General features: G+C 43.7%; 2 protein-coding genes across 2 annotated transcripts; one reads left to right on the top strand and one right to left on the bottom strand.

The window, feature by feature from the left end:
- Nucleotides 1-229: 229 nt before the first annotated feature.
- On the top strand, nt 230-7,128 carry gipr (gastric inhibitory polypeptide receptor; the record flags this gene model as incomplete). The annotated part of the gene is made up of 14 exons (XM_084559548.1): nt 230-280; nt 1,403-1,499; nt 1,688-1,795; nt 1,897-2,018; nt 2,141-2,247; nt 2,543-2,696; nt 2,942-3,101; nt 3,234-3,294; nt 3,477-3,546; nt 3,985-4,073; nt 5,069-5,207; nt 5,290-5,331; nt 6,365-6,457; nt 6,822-7,128. The coding sequence occupies 14 exons, from the start codon at nt 230-232 to the stop codon at nt 7,083-7,085; spliced, it is 1,557 nt and encodes a 518-aa protein (XP_084415674.1). The 3' UTR covers nt 7,086-7,128.
- Nucleotides 7,129-9,550: 2,422 nt separating this feature from the next.
- LOC311498105 (THAP domain-containing protein 5-like) lies at nt 9,551-13,221 on the bottom strand. Its single transcript, XM_084558549.1, has 5 exons — nt 13,027-13,221; nt 11,904-12,087; nt 10,503-11,320; nt 10,080-10,266; nt 9,551-9,954 (listed from the first exon to the last, which is right to left on the bottom strand). Exons 1-5 carry the CDS (start codon nt 13,098-13,100, stop codon nt 9,835-9,837), a joined length of 1,383 nt encoding a protein of 460 aa, XP_084414675.1. The 5' UTR covers nt 13,101-13,221; the 3' UTR covers nt 9,551-9,834.
- Between the last annotated feature and the right edge of the window lie 182 nt (nt 13,222-13,403).

Here is a 13,403-nt window from a genome sequence, read left to right as displayed (position 1 = left end):
TGTGACTCACTGTGTAGAGAGAGGGAGGGATGGATGCATGGATGGATAGATGGATGGATGGATATCCACAGGTTCAAATATCATCAATCAAATATTCCTGTATTTGTTTAAATCTTTCCAGGTAATCTGGAGCAGAGCAGACGGGGCCCTGCTGTCTGGAACGTTTCCCTCCGTTTCCTTTACTTGATCTTTGCTGACTTCCTGATGAAGCACCGCACACCTCTAAGTGATGAAGGCCTCTCACACGCTCCTCATCCTCTTCCTCTTCTACGGGACCATGGTATGTGCTGCACAGACGTTTTATTGAGGACCCCATTATGTCGTCCATTATACACTGCCTGGCCGAAAAGAAATCGCCGCCAAATAAAAAGGTCACACACTCTAGTATTTCGTTGGACCTCCTTTAGCTTTGATTACAGCACACAGCTTCTGTCACAAGTTTTATTTCCATCCAGTGTTGCATTAATCTTTCACCAAGATCTTGTATTGATGATGGGAGAGTCTGACCGCTGCACAAAACCTTCTCCAGCACATCCCAAAGATTCTCAATGGGGTTAAGGTCTGGACTCTGTGGTGGCCAATCCATGTGTGAAAATGATGTCTCATGCCACTCTTTCCACTCTTTCACCACCTGAGCCCCATGAATCCTGACATTGTCATCTTGGAATATGCCCGTGAACATCAGGGAAGAAAAAATCCATTGATGGAATAACCTGGTCATTCAGTATATCCAGGTAGTCAGCTGACCTCATTCTTTGGACACATAATGTTGCTGAACCTAGACCTGAGCAACTGCAGCAACCCCGGATCATAGCACTGCCCCCACAGGCTTGTACAGTAGACACTAGGCATGATGGGTGCATCACTCCATCTGCCTCTCTTCTTACCCTGATGCCCCCATCACTAAAAATCTGGACTCATCAGACCACATGACCTTCTTCCATTGCTCCACAGTCCAATCTTTATGCTCCCTAGCAAACTGAAGCCTTTTTCTTCCACTTATCCTCACTGATTAGTGTTTTTTTTAAGGCTACACAGCTGTTCAGTCCCAATCCCTTGAGTTCCCTTCACATTGTACGTGTGGAAATGTCTGTTTGACCCTTCTCAAACAGACTAACATCTTTTCCACGACCACAGGATGTGTCTTTAGACATAGTTGTTTAAGAAATGAGAAGCTACTCATTGCATCAGTTGGGGTTAAATAATGAAAAAATAACGAAATAATGAAAGATAATCACCCATGCAGTAATCATCCAATAGGAGGCTCCTACCTATTTGCTTAGTTAAATCCAGGTGACGACACTTTTTTTTGGCCAGGCAGTGCATTAAAGGGTTTAGAGTAAGGGATTTGGAAATGCTTTATGTCAATGCGGGTCATTTGTGTGTGTGTGTGTGTGTGTAGAGTGTGTCAGGGAGGACTGTGGAAGAGACAGTGCAAGAATGGAGCCGCTACAGAAATGAGTGTTTGATCCAGATGAGCACAGAACCCATACCCGAAGGTAGCACACAAAGACGCACATTCATCATGGTAACACTAAAATAAATACAAAAAAAAATAGAAATATGTGCTAAATTATTCCATGTGGTTCCTAGAGAATTGAAATAAAATACACAACAAAGCATTCATCCGCCTCACTAACATCCTACAACTAAACTGTGATTACGTACATGTTTCTCCTCTTCCCAGGAGTGTTTTGCAGTCGTATGTTTGACAAGTATGCATGCTGGTCAGACGGACAACCCAACTCTACAGTCAAGGTGCCGTGCCCCTGGTACCTGCCCTGGTACAAAAAAGGTAGGGGTACACTTCACGCATTGTTCTCAGCTGTGTGCGTGCACCGACCTGACAAAAGACAAAAGGTGCGTATTTCATCCTGTCCTGTTTGTTCATTGCAGTGAGCAGTGGATTTGTGCTGCGGGAGTGCGGCCCTGATGGTCAGTGGGCCACCAGCAACTCCAGCCCCACCTGGAGGGACCATTCTCAGTGCATGGCTGACAACGGCCAACGGGAAGCTCAGGTACACACCTGTACGCACACATAAAGGAAAAAATATCAGAGCTATGGAAACATGGAGATACTTTGGTTGAGCTGCAGGACGAGTGTGACGCTTGTTTTTTTGTTTTTTTGCATGTTGTGCAGGAGAAGCAGATTACGGTTTTAGCCTATTTCAGAGTCATGTACACAGTGGGTTACTGTGTGAGTCTGGCCAGTCTGTCTCTGGCCCTGATCATCCTGCTGTTCTTCAGGTAGGCAGTCTGCGCCCTAAAACTCTTGTTATTTCATTAATACAGCGCTGTTTCTTCATTTAGGTCTCTGTTTACTGTTAAACACTGTGCAGTCACGGTCAGGCATCTGATCAGATTACAGTGATGGAGTGCGCTGCAAACTAATGCGCAGACCTGAAAGTATGCAGACCCTTAAACCTTAAAGAACCTTGAATCAGCAGAAATTTTTTTTGCACTTTTAGCACATTGCTCGAATGTGAAACACGCTGCTGCTGTGACGTGTTTAATGTCAGTGTGGCTTGTGCGATCCCTGCAGTAAGCTTCACTGCACCAGAAACTACATCCACACCAACCTGTTTGCATCGTTCATCCTGCGAGCTGTTTCCATCCTGATCAGAGATGCTCTGCTCAGCAGAAACCCCCCCGAGTTCAGAGACAACAGGGACATCTCTGATGTGCTCAGCGATCAGGTTAGGACACAAAAATAGAGACGCTGACATTTAGGTCATGTCACAGAAAACGCAGCTGAATGTGTTTCCCATCTATTACTTAATGTTTGTCGTATACTCATCATCACACTAGATGTAAATGCTGATTTGAGACTTGACTGACATCTAAAACAGTTCTAGCTGATTTTAATAGATCAGATTATTAATATAAAATAAATATTCTCCGTCTAACTTCATTTATCTCTTCCTGCAAACACACTCGTCAGGCACTGACCGGCTGCCGCGTGGCTCAGGTGCTGATGCAGTACTGTGTCGGGGCCAACTACTACTGGCTGCTGGTGGAGGGCCTGTATCTACACAACCTGCTGGTGCTGATGGTGTTCTCTGAAAACCGCCACTTCCGCGGATACCTGTTCATAGGCTGGGGTACGAAACACAAGACAGCATGCAGAGGCGGTCGCACTCAACGCAGCTGAATAATACGAGAGAAATGTTTAAACTGATCCACGTCTGTGCTGTTCCTAACCTTCTGTACGTGCTTACTTCTGTTTGTGTCAGGAGCCCCGGTGTTGTTCGTCGTCCCGTGGATTATTGTGCGTTACCTGTTTGAAAACACAAGGTGAATTTTAGTGTTTTCTAGCATTTTGCGTCACACCTGTACTCCACTTGTGCATTACAATTACATAATTCAGTTTCAGGGTGATTAACAGTAAAATGTGTCCAATAAAAAGTGATTTATGAGCGTACGATGTGATGCTGGACTCTGCTTCGTGTCTTCATCCTATATGTTTTTTTTTTCAGATGTTGGGAGATAAATGAAAACCTGGCACACTGGTGGATAATCCGCACCCCCATCCTGCTGGCCATTATGGTAATAGACGCGCACACATGCTAATAAAAGGTCCATTAAAGCAGGTCTCCAGTCAGTATAAATGCAAACAGTGTGAACACAGACCAGAGCCACCAGAGCCCTGTGGCTGGCAGTTGTTCATGTAAACTGTAAACTTTGTGCCGTTTCATCTCCCTCGCGTTGTGTTATGACACGACGTCTCCTCGCGGTTGTTCTCCAGGAAGCGTTGGCCGACATAGTGCAGATAACGCACACACACTCACGCCGAACATGACCCGAATCCTCCCCATGACTCGTTCAGATCACTCAACCACAAACCCACGAGCAGACGTGTACATGCAGTGAATGGAGGTTTCCATCGGAGGCTGCAGAGTTTCATTAAGGCGTGCATTAAAAAAAATAGTAAAAAAAAAGTTTGAATCACTGTTCTTATTGTGTCGTGTCATTTTATCTCTTCAGGTGAACTTCTTTGTCTTCATCCGCATCATCCAAATCCTCATATCCAAACTGAAAGCCCATCAGATGAGACACACCGACTACAAATTCAGGTAAGCAGAGAAGAGGGCAGTTACTAAAAATACGTTTCCCCACCACCGCACTGTTGTAAGCAAGACGGCAATGACGCCAATGGCTTCACGGTCAACCTTATAGCATGCTGAACCTGCTGAACATATGAACTCTGCGGGATCATAGTGTGGGAAACCTTCTTCTTACTGGAGCGTTTAAAGGACCAGAGCAGAGTTGAGATGAAAGCAGTAGCACGGGGCCGAGGTCAGCACTTTAATATTTAGACACAAACAGGGTTTGATTGCACGGCTTGGTGTGACCCCTGCTTTGGAGGTGAACATTTGTCATTTTTACTCCTAATTTAAATTGTTTGATTTAAGATTGTTTGGTTTATTCCTCAATGCCGGTGTTTTCTATTTCATTTCACTTCACTTCACGTTACTCGACTGGAGAAACCCCAAAGAAAGAAAGAAAGAAAGAAGATCAAACTGCAGCGAGAGGGGAGCTATCATTTTATGAGAAGGCATCACTTACATGCTGACATCTGATATTCACAGTTTTAATATTATATTCTACTATGTCATGGCAGTATTTTTTATTTTTATGCTGCAGATAATTTGAACATAGTGTACATGAAATTACAGTCATTCATTCTTGACGCTACGGAGATCAAGTGATCATAAAAGATCCAACAGCGAGTTTCTAATGGGGTTTAGAAACTTACACTTACAATTTATCTCTTGACATATAATTTACCAGCATCACATTCACATAAGCCGATGACTATCTAGCATAATGGACTATGCTGCAACAATAATTTCCATCCAGCAGAGCTACTGTCTTATTCCCCACGATGCTCTGCTGCAGGAAGGTTGAATTGGGTGATCCCTGCATGTTAAAGTGCCGTTGGGAGACTGCGATTAAGCTGCAAAGCACGCGTCCAACGAACCGAGCAAAGCGATTGGTCCGTGCCTTTGATCCAGATAGTGAACAGACACCATCCATCTCCTCCATGTGTGTGTGTGTTTCTCTGCAGGCTGGCCAAATCCACCCTGACCCTCATCCCTCTGCTGGGCATCCACGAAGTGATCTTTGCATTGCTGACGCAGGAGCACACAGAGGGAGTCCTCCACAACCTCAACCTCTTCTTCCAACTCTTCTTCAACTCCTTCCAGGTTCAGTAAAAGTGCATCACAAATCAAATTCTGTGGCATCTGTATGTGTGGTTCGGTTAAGCATGAGTTGTTCTCCTCGCAGGGTTTACTCGTCGCCATCCTCTACTGTTTTGTCAACAAGGAGGTAAGTGGCATGGCAGTGTACTTGCGTTACAGGTTTTGTGGGGACATAAATCTGTTGACACGCTTCCTTTTGGGGACAAATACTAGCTCTTATTTTAAATACAAGGGACAGGACTTAGGTTTCTGTTGAGGTGCATGTATCATGGAGGCATCACAGAGGAATAACAGAAAACGCTTACAAAGCAACACAGTGAAATACACCCTGTAATTAGGTCCACCGTGAGCAGGGGAATACGAAGAGTTTCTAATAAGTGTTGATATTAGAGAGGGCACTAAGACTTACACCGATCAGGCATAACATTAATGACCACCTTCCTTCCTAATATTGTGCAGGTCTCCCTTGTGGTGACACATCAGAGAATGGACATGGGCCTTCTGAGGGTGTCCTGTGGTTTCTGATCAACACAATGTCAGCCTTTTAGGGGAGGGGCCTCTGTGGATCATCCCACAGATACTTGATCAGTTTGGGATCTAGTGAATTTGGAGGCCAGGTCAACACCTTGTGCTGTTCTTCATGTTTTTTTTTAGTTGTTCCTAAAGTGTTTTTGTGTGTGTGTCTGTGTCAGGCTGCATCCTGCTGGGGATGGCTGCTGCCATCAAGAAGTGTCATTGCTATGGGGTGGGGGTGCCTGGTCTGGTCTAGGTGGGTGCTACATGTCTAAGTAACATCCACAACAATGAATGAATGCCAGGTCCAGAAGTTTCCCAGCACAACACTGAATTGTCACAAGATGGTCAATGTTATTTACTTCTACTGTCAGTGGTCATAATATTGTGGCTGGTCGGTGTATAAGGCATTAAAATATATCTGTGATTATGTAGGTAGGGTTTAAGACAACAAATCTGACATGTGAGTTGAATCTTAGTCTTATTCTGTAGTATACAGCATGTCTTCTGATGGATTCTCACCTTCATGCTGATATGCCACATCATTTAATCTTCTTATTGATGTTTTTTTTTTTTTTAAATGTTCTGATCATTTTGACACGGCTTCTCTTTTGTTTCTCGTCCCGTAACTCGTCCTGTGGTCGCAGGTGCAAGCAGAGTTAAAGAAGACATGGCAGAGGTGGAAGCTGGGGATGACTGACCTGGATGACTTCAGAAACACAGTCAGCAACACGCCACAGGTGTGTAACCGTAACCCTGCAGCCTGTCGGATAAATACATGCCAGAACTTTCTTTTCCTTGTTGCATTTACATTTACGGGCCTCGTGCATCTGAGAGAAATGCAGCTAAACTGAATCTTAACAATCAAAACAGATTGTAGTACACATGTGTGGTTTGAAAGAGGAGCACAGAGAACTCTGGTCTTCTGCCTTCAGCTTCACACTCTACAATATGTCTGGAAAGATTTCAAACAGATGAATGTTGCTTCAGTAGTTTAATACTTTTTGGGGGTTTGTGACACACATATTTTAATTTGTGAACCACCTACCAGGCTAAATGTTGGATGCAGTGAGGTAGAGTTAATTAAATATGTTTTCTGTGCAGGTTGGTGCCAACGGACGATCTTCTAGCCAGGGCTACCATCTGTCTCCTTACCACCCGCCCGCCCAGGAGGTCAACCACCTCTCCTCTACCACGCCCCACACCTCCTCTCCCCCTCGCCCTCACGTACCCAATTCCCACCCCTACACCAACCACCAGGAACAGCTGGGGAACGGGAAGCCGAGTACGTACTGCTGCATCTCTGCTCACGGACAGGACGGGGCAGAAGAAGAGAAAGAGGAGAAGCCTTGTGAAAGCTACTGCTGACCGTTCACAATATTATAGCCGGACGTGTCGGCGCCATTCGGTTTCTCTGAGTGACTGAGAGGACAGTGATGTGTTACCGTTTGTTAGGCTTCCTCTGAAAACGCTTCATCTTAAAGACTCTTTGACTAAGATCAAGCTGCGAGGATGGACTCATTTTACAGGACACCGTACAGAGACAGTCCTGCTGCTGGTGGATCTGGATTTGACTCTTGTGTATTTCATAGACTCTGCTGTCGTGCCTAAAAGCAGCAGAGTGACTGACTTGGATCCGCAAAAAGGGAATCTCCGGATTGTGTTCAAAAGGGAAGGGAAAAAGGGAAGCAGCAACACTTTCCACTTGAGGATAACTTCAAGACAAAGGCTCATATCTCGCAGCACACTCATTCTCTCTCATTTTATTTCCACAGAGGACATGGTGTAAATTTTATTTCTCTTTTTCTACCTCTGAAATGATGTTTAAAGATGTGCCAGACAAGTTTAATTGAACAGTTTTTACCGCCAAGTGGATAAAGCCACATCGTTAGTCATATTACTCCACTCCCCACAAGGCCACTTTGAAATGATCATTTTCTGTTGTACCGCTGTTGGATCTTGTCTGCGTTATTCTTTTTTTTTCTTCAATTAGTGCAATCGTGCAAAACGAGGACCTGAAACTCCCAAAAGAAAAACAAGGTTATTCCCCTCACTGACACTAAAAAAAACCCACAGCCCCACCTGAACCGGTTCCAAGGTTCAAGGGACGCTCGTCTTTACTTCAGCTGTTTGGCCACATCCTGACTCAGATTTTTATTCCGCCACACACTCAAGATGCTCAACACAGAATATTTTCTCACTGAAAAAATGCCAGTAAGCTCCTTTGTCGGCCAAGTTTTATGTGTGTGAAGTCCAATTTACACTTTCTAGAATCGAAATGAAACTCTAAGAGTAGGCTACAGCTGTCTCTACCGCCATCTAGTGGAGAGACAGAGAACAAATACAAATACAGGAAAAAAATTATCAATCTACAATGCCTGGCCAGCTTCTGCAATGTCACCAGATTTATTTCCATCCAGTGTTGCATTCATTTTTCACCAAGATCTTGTATTGATGATGGGAGAGTCTGACCACTGCACAAAGTCTTCTCCAGCACATCCCAAAGATTCTCAATGGGGTTAAGGTCTGGACTCTGTGGTGGCCAATCCATGTGTGAAAATGATGTCTCATGCTCCCTGAACCACTCTTTCACAATCTGAGCCCCATGAATCCTGACATTGTCATCTTGGAATATGATCCATTGATGGAATAACCTGGTCATTCAGTATATTCAGGTAGTCAGCTGACCTCATTCTTTGGACAACATAATGTTGCTGAACCTAGACCTGAGCAACTGCAGCAACCCCAGATCATAGCACTGCCCCCACAGGCTTGTACAGTAGACACTAGGCATGATGGGTGCATCACTTCATCTGCCTCTCTTCTTACCCTGATGCCCCCATCACTCTGGAACAGGGTAAATCTGGACCCATCAGACCACATGACCTTCTTCCATTGCTCCAGAGTCCAATCTTTATGCTCCCTAGCAAATTGAAGCCTTTTTTTTCTGGTTATCCTCACTGATTAGTGGTTTTCTTAAGGCTGCACAGCTGTTCAGTCCCAATCCATTGAGTTCCCTTCACATTGTACATGGAAATGTTCTTATTTTCACTATTAAACATAGACCTGAGTTTGTTTTCTTCCATTTCATTTCACCAAACATTTAAGTGATCACCAATCACGATCAATTTCAATCACATTTCTTCCTTAAAGATGATGGTTCCCCACTATCCTTCCAGTTTTTAATAATGCGTTGAACAGTTCTTAACCCACTTTTAGTAGTTTCTTCAATCTCCTCAGATGTTTTCTCTGCTTGATGCATGCCAATGATTTCACCCTTCTCAAACAGACTAACATCTTTTCCACGACCGACGTCTTTAGACATGGTTGTTTAAGAAATGAGAAGCTACTCATTGCGTCAGTTGGGCTTAAATAATTTGTTGCAAGCTGAAAGATAATCACCCATGCAGTAATTATCCAATAGGAGGCTCCTACCTACTTGATTAGTGAAATCCAGGTGGTTTTGTTTTGGCCTGGCAGTATATTAAGGTAAGAAAAGGATTGGGAAATGCTTTACGTCAATGAGGGTCATTTGCGTCTGTGTGTGTAGAGTGTGTCAAGGATCAGTGTATAAACCTGCGTCAGGAGTCATGTAGTAAACTGATCGCTTTGGCCTAATCAGCTCCTCCCTATCTGAACCAACTCACCATGCAGCAACTTGCTCTCACTAGCTAATCAAATTTTCCATGAGCCGATCCCGACCTGATGTGTTGTTTACTGATCTGAACACTGTGACTTTTGACTCATTTCTTTTGTTTCAACCTGCCACTGAGGGAAAAAAATGCCCAAACTCGCTAACAGCTGCATGTACAGAAATGAAGGACAAACCGAAGTAAAAGTCATGTTTTATGATATTTACATTTTCCCCAAAAAAAAAAGAAATATACTTTAATAAGCAAGAACAAAATCGGGTTGAAGGAAGAAGACAAAAACTTAAAAAAAAAAACACACACACATTCAATGTTGTCCCATGTTAATCATTAATAATTGTGCAAACCTCATTCGATACATGGATATTGTTTAGATTAGAGACTTTTTTTTTTTGTTTTCAGTACAGTAGTAGCCCCGTTATGTGTTTTGGCACAGTGCACACAGACGTCCACAATCAGGTCGGGTGTCACAGCTTTGCCTCCGCGTCGTTCAGTGGAGTGTACAAGTACGCAACATCGTCCTCTTCGTAGATGATGGCCACGGTCTCGCCGGCATGTGACGCCGCTGCACTGGTCTGTACATAGGCCTGAAGGGAAAGGGGGAAATAAAGGTGGCATAAAAATACTGAAAGCCATTCAGAGGATTCTGTGATTTCCTTTCAACTACAGCTAAACCACAGCTGTCAACCTGAACTTAATTCAAAATAAATACCCTCTCAAGCAGCTGCAGTCGCTCCTCGTTCAGCAGGTTGTTTTGCCTCAGCTGACTGACCATGTTCTCCAGTCCGAGGAGTTTCTCCAGGTGTCGACGGTGTCGCTGCTGCAGCACTTTCACCTTTTTCTGTAGCTCGGCCACGATCGCCTCCAGCTGCTCCTTACTCAGACTGTTCTTGTGGTAACTTTTCACGAGACAAGACGGGACAGAAAGACAAGCATGACTACCAAAGTGCTCTTTATTAACGGCTTAAATCCCCTTATGGTGATATTTTATTATTTAGCGTTTGCTGCATCTTTAGTTGAGTTTCCATCCATGACTGACACTTTAAAATGAATCCCTTTTTGTAAAGTGTAAAACTCAAGCACTGATTAATCTTTACCAAAATGACAGTACAGACAAATCAAGACCAGTTCTCACCAGTGTTCCTCCAGCTGTTGATCTTGCTGCTCGGCATCCTCTTCCTCGGACTTGCCTTCGTCTCCCTCGCCCCCCTCTGAGTCCAGTCTTTCCACAGTGAGGACCACAGTGGGGGAAGGTGCAGCGTGTTTGGACACTATAGGCAGGGTAGACGTGATGGGCTTGGAGCTCAGGGCGGACGACAGCACCGTATCAGGGGAGAAGGTGAGCCTGGGAGATGCTTCACTGGGGAAAACATTTGGAATCGTCTCGAAGTAGGCAATGACTTGGGTTCCAAGGCCTCTGTGGACATCTGAGATCTCTTCTGTGGTGTAAGTCACGTCTTCAACTCCAGCAGAGGCCACGGCCTCATCTGAACAGCCCAGTGTGGAGTCATTTATGACCAGCCTGTGTCCCTGAGTTAAAATGGCAGCGGTGATTCCATTCACTAGCTCATCTTGCCCTTCACCAGCAGAGCATTCAGACATCACCACCACCTCCTCTGTGCCCTCTCCACTGTTACTGAGATCATCTACCGTCTGGAATAAAGTTAAAGGGACGTTTATTCTCGTTTCAGTTCCGTCCACGGCCGCCAGCGGGTCCAGGTCAGTCTGGAGAGAGCAGTCATATCCTCCAACGTCGCTCGACTCCACCAAGCTCACTTCTCCGTGCTGCGATGGGTCGACAGCGATCTCATACAGATGAACAGTGTGCAACATGTTCTGCATCTCTGCAGCGCCGAAAGCCGCGGCCTGGTCATCCGACACCGTTGTGCTTTGACTACTGTTCACTCTCAGCCGCTTTGGCTTCTTCTCACCGTGATCGGTGGCTTTCCTTTTCTACAAAGACAAAAGAAGCATGTATTTATATGGAGGAACGCGACAAGATTTACAGTTTAACTACTGTACTGCAAATATAGTACTTTCCAGCTGCATTCAGATGTTATATCAGAATCTAATAATGTATGACAAGTAACTGTATGCTGCAAATAAGCAACTGACACATGTTCAGATATTTTTAAGTACCAGCTGTTTTTTAAATGAGATTCGTAATTACACAATTCTATGTGAAAACTATGAAAAAACTGGTCTCGCAAATAAACTTCTTGCAGAAATGTACCGACTCCCTCTCATTAGAATAGAGCTGCACAATCATCACATGGATAAACTCCAGTACTTCAACTTCGACGAGCAAGTTTATTTGACTGCATAGAACCTTTCACAACAAGACTGCTGTGCGTATTTAATTAAAGAGATGGCTCCTGAGACTAATTTTATCGTTATAAATTAAACTAAAACATCTTGATAAAGCCAATTAATTGGTATAAATGTTCAAAAACAGTGTTCAGTAATGTATATATTTTTTTAAATATCAGTTTATCTATATAACATCAAGCCTATTTTAGGTTTTCTTTTGTTTTACCTCAGCCTCCTGGAAGACCGTGGGCACGGCATCGTTCTCGAGGTAACGGATCCCCCATCGCACCTTGAAGCAGGACGGTGCAAAATGTTCATGGCAAATATACTGGTGTCGAGAGGGAGTCCAGTTCTCACGGCCCATGTTCGTCAGCCACTGCTGCAGCCGGACGGGGTCCTGCAGAGGAAACCTAGATAGATAGATAGATAGATACTTTATTAATCCCGAGGGAAATTCAAGAACATGATTAAAAAAAAATTTAAAAAAATAACTACAAATGAAAGACTCTGGTCACACTTCACACACAGTGAAATATATTCTAAATTCATTTTTATTTAACAAATGAAACAATAAAGTGGGAAACTACACAGCATTTGTTTTGAGGTTTTGACTGTAAATCAACATTTATGAGCATTAAAAGCTCCAAAACTAAAGTGAAAACTAACACATGATATGATGCGATCAGGTACCTGACTCATCACCTGACTCATGTTTGGCTTGTAAAACGATCCAACTCTGCTAGCTGCTTAGGCCACTGTTAAGTGGATCTGCTGCGTCCAACTACATTAACACTGAAAGATGCTTCTTACATTTTATGTGAGGTAGACTAAATATTAGAAACACCCTTTTAAATGGTGGCCTAGTGCCGAAAACATAAAGCCACAGTTCTTTCTTTGAAACAGCTCCATAATTAAGATGATCTTCTATAGTCTGTCTTCATAATGATGGATGGAGTGGAAAAATAAACCTGAAGAGCACATTTCCAAAAAAAATAAATAAATAGAAATGACCTTAAATTCGGTCTTAAAGTGTGGATTTGCTTGTCAACACTACTCTGTCCTCCGGCAGCCATATGTCACAGTTTATGATTAAATCAGGACAGTTTCAAAGGTCAAAACAGGAAATTTAGCAAGTCGTCAAAACACAAACGGCGAAAAAATCTGGATGTTTTACAGTTACACTGATTCGTTTCAGTCGGTAAAATGTTGTATTAATGTAAATATTTCGACCGTGTAAGAGTGACTCGTCAAACAGGAAAAAAGTTGCTTGGGAGTTTGATGACGTCCCTACCAGCTCAGTCAGTGTGAGGAGCCAGTTTAGCCTAGCTAGCTAAAAATCAACCTCTTACTTGTAGAAGCTTTTCCTGTCGGTGCCGCCGCCGGAGTCATTCTTGCAGTTTGGTACCGAACAATATTTGGGCATTTCAAGCTGGTGTCGTCGCCGCTGTTGCTCCTGTCTCCGAGTCCGACTGGGTTCATAGCAAGGTGAAACGCGTGTTGTGTGTTGTCAACCCGCGGCGCATCGTTGACGAGGCGTGATCAGCTGTTAGAACGTGTGACGTCAAACAAGCGCGACGGTCGTTGAACCAGGAAACGAACTCCGCTTAAGTAAATATCCTTAAATAGGATAAAATGAAGTACATATTAACCTTTTTTTTATAGATAGCAAACTCTTTCACACAAAAATAAGTCTAGGCGACATAAATAAAGATACCAGCTTATTTCT

Source organism: Chelon labrosus (assembly GCF_963514085.1).
Source record: "Chelon labrosus genome assembly, chromosome: 13".
NCBI classification, from domain to species: Eukaryota; Metazoa; Chordata; class Actinopteri; order Mugiliformes; family Mugilidae; genus Chelon; species Chelon labrosus.
Note: the sequence above shows the minus strand (reverse complement) of the source record. Positions and strands in the feature narration are given on the sequence as shown.

Excerpts from the sequence above, each read along its gene's own strand:
- LOC311498105 (XM_084558549.1), bottom strand. The coding sequence starts at position 13,100 with ATGCCCAAATATTGTTCGGTACCAAACTGCAAGAATGACTCCGGCGGC. Across the intron at positions 12,088-13,026 it reads GACAGGAAAAGCTTCTACAA|GTTTCCTCTGCAGGACCCCG; the intron begins GTAAGAGGTTGA and ends CTATCTATCTAG. Across the intron at positions 11,321-11,903 it reads CGGTCTTCCAGGAGGCTGAG|AAAAGGAAAGCCACCGATCA; the intron begins GTAAAACAAAAG and ends TTGTCTTTGTAG.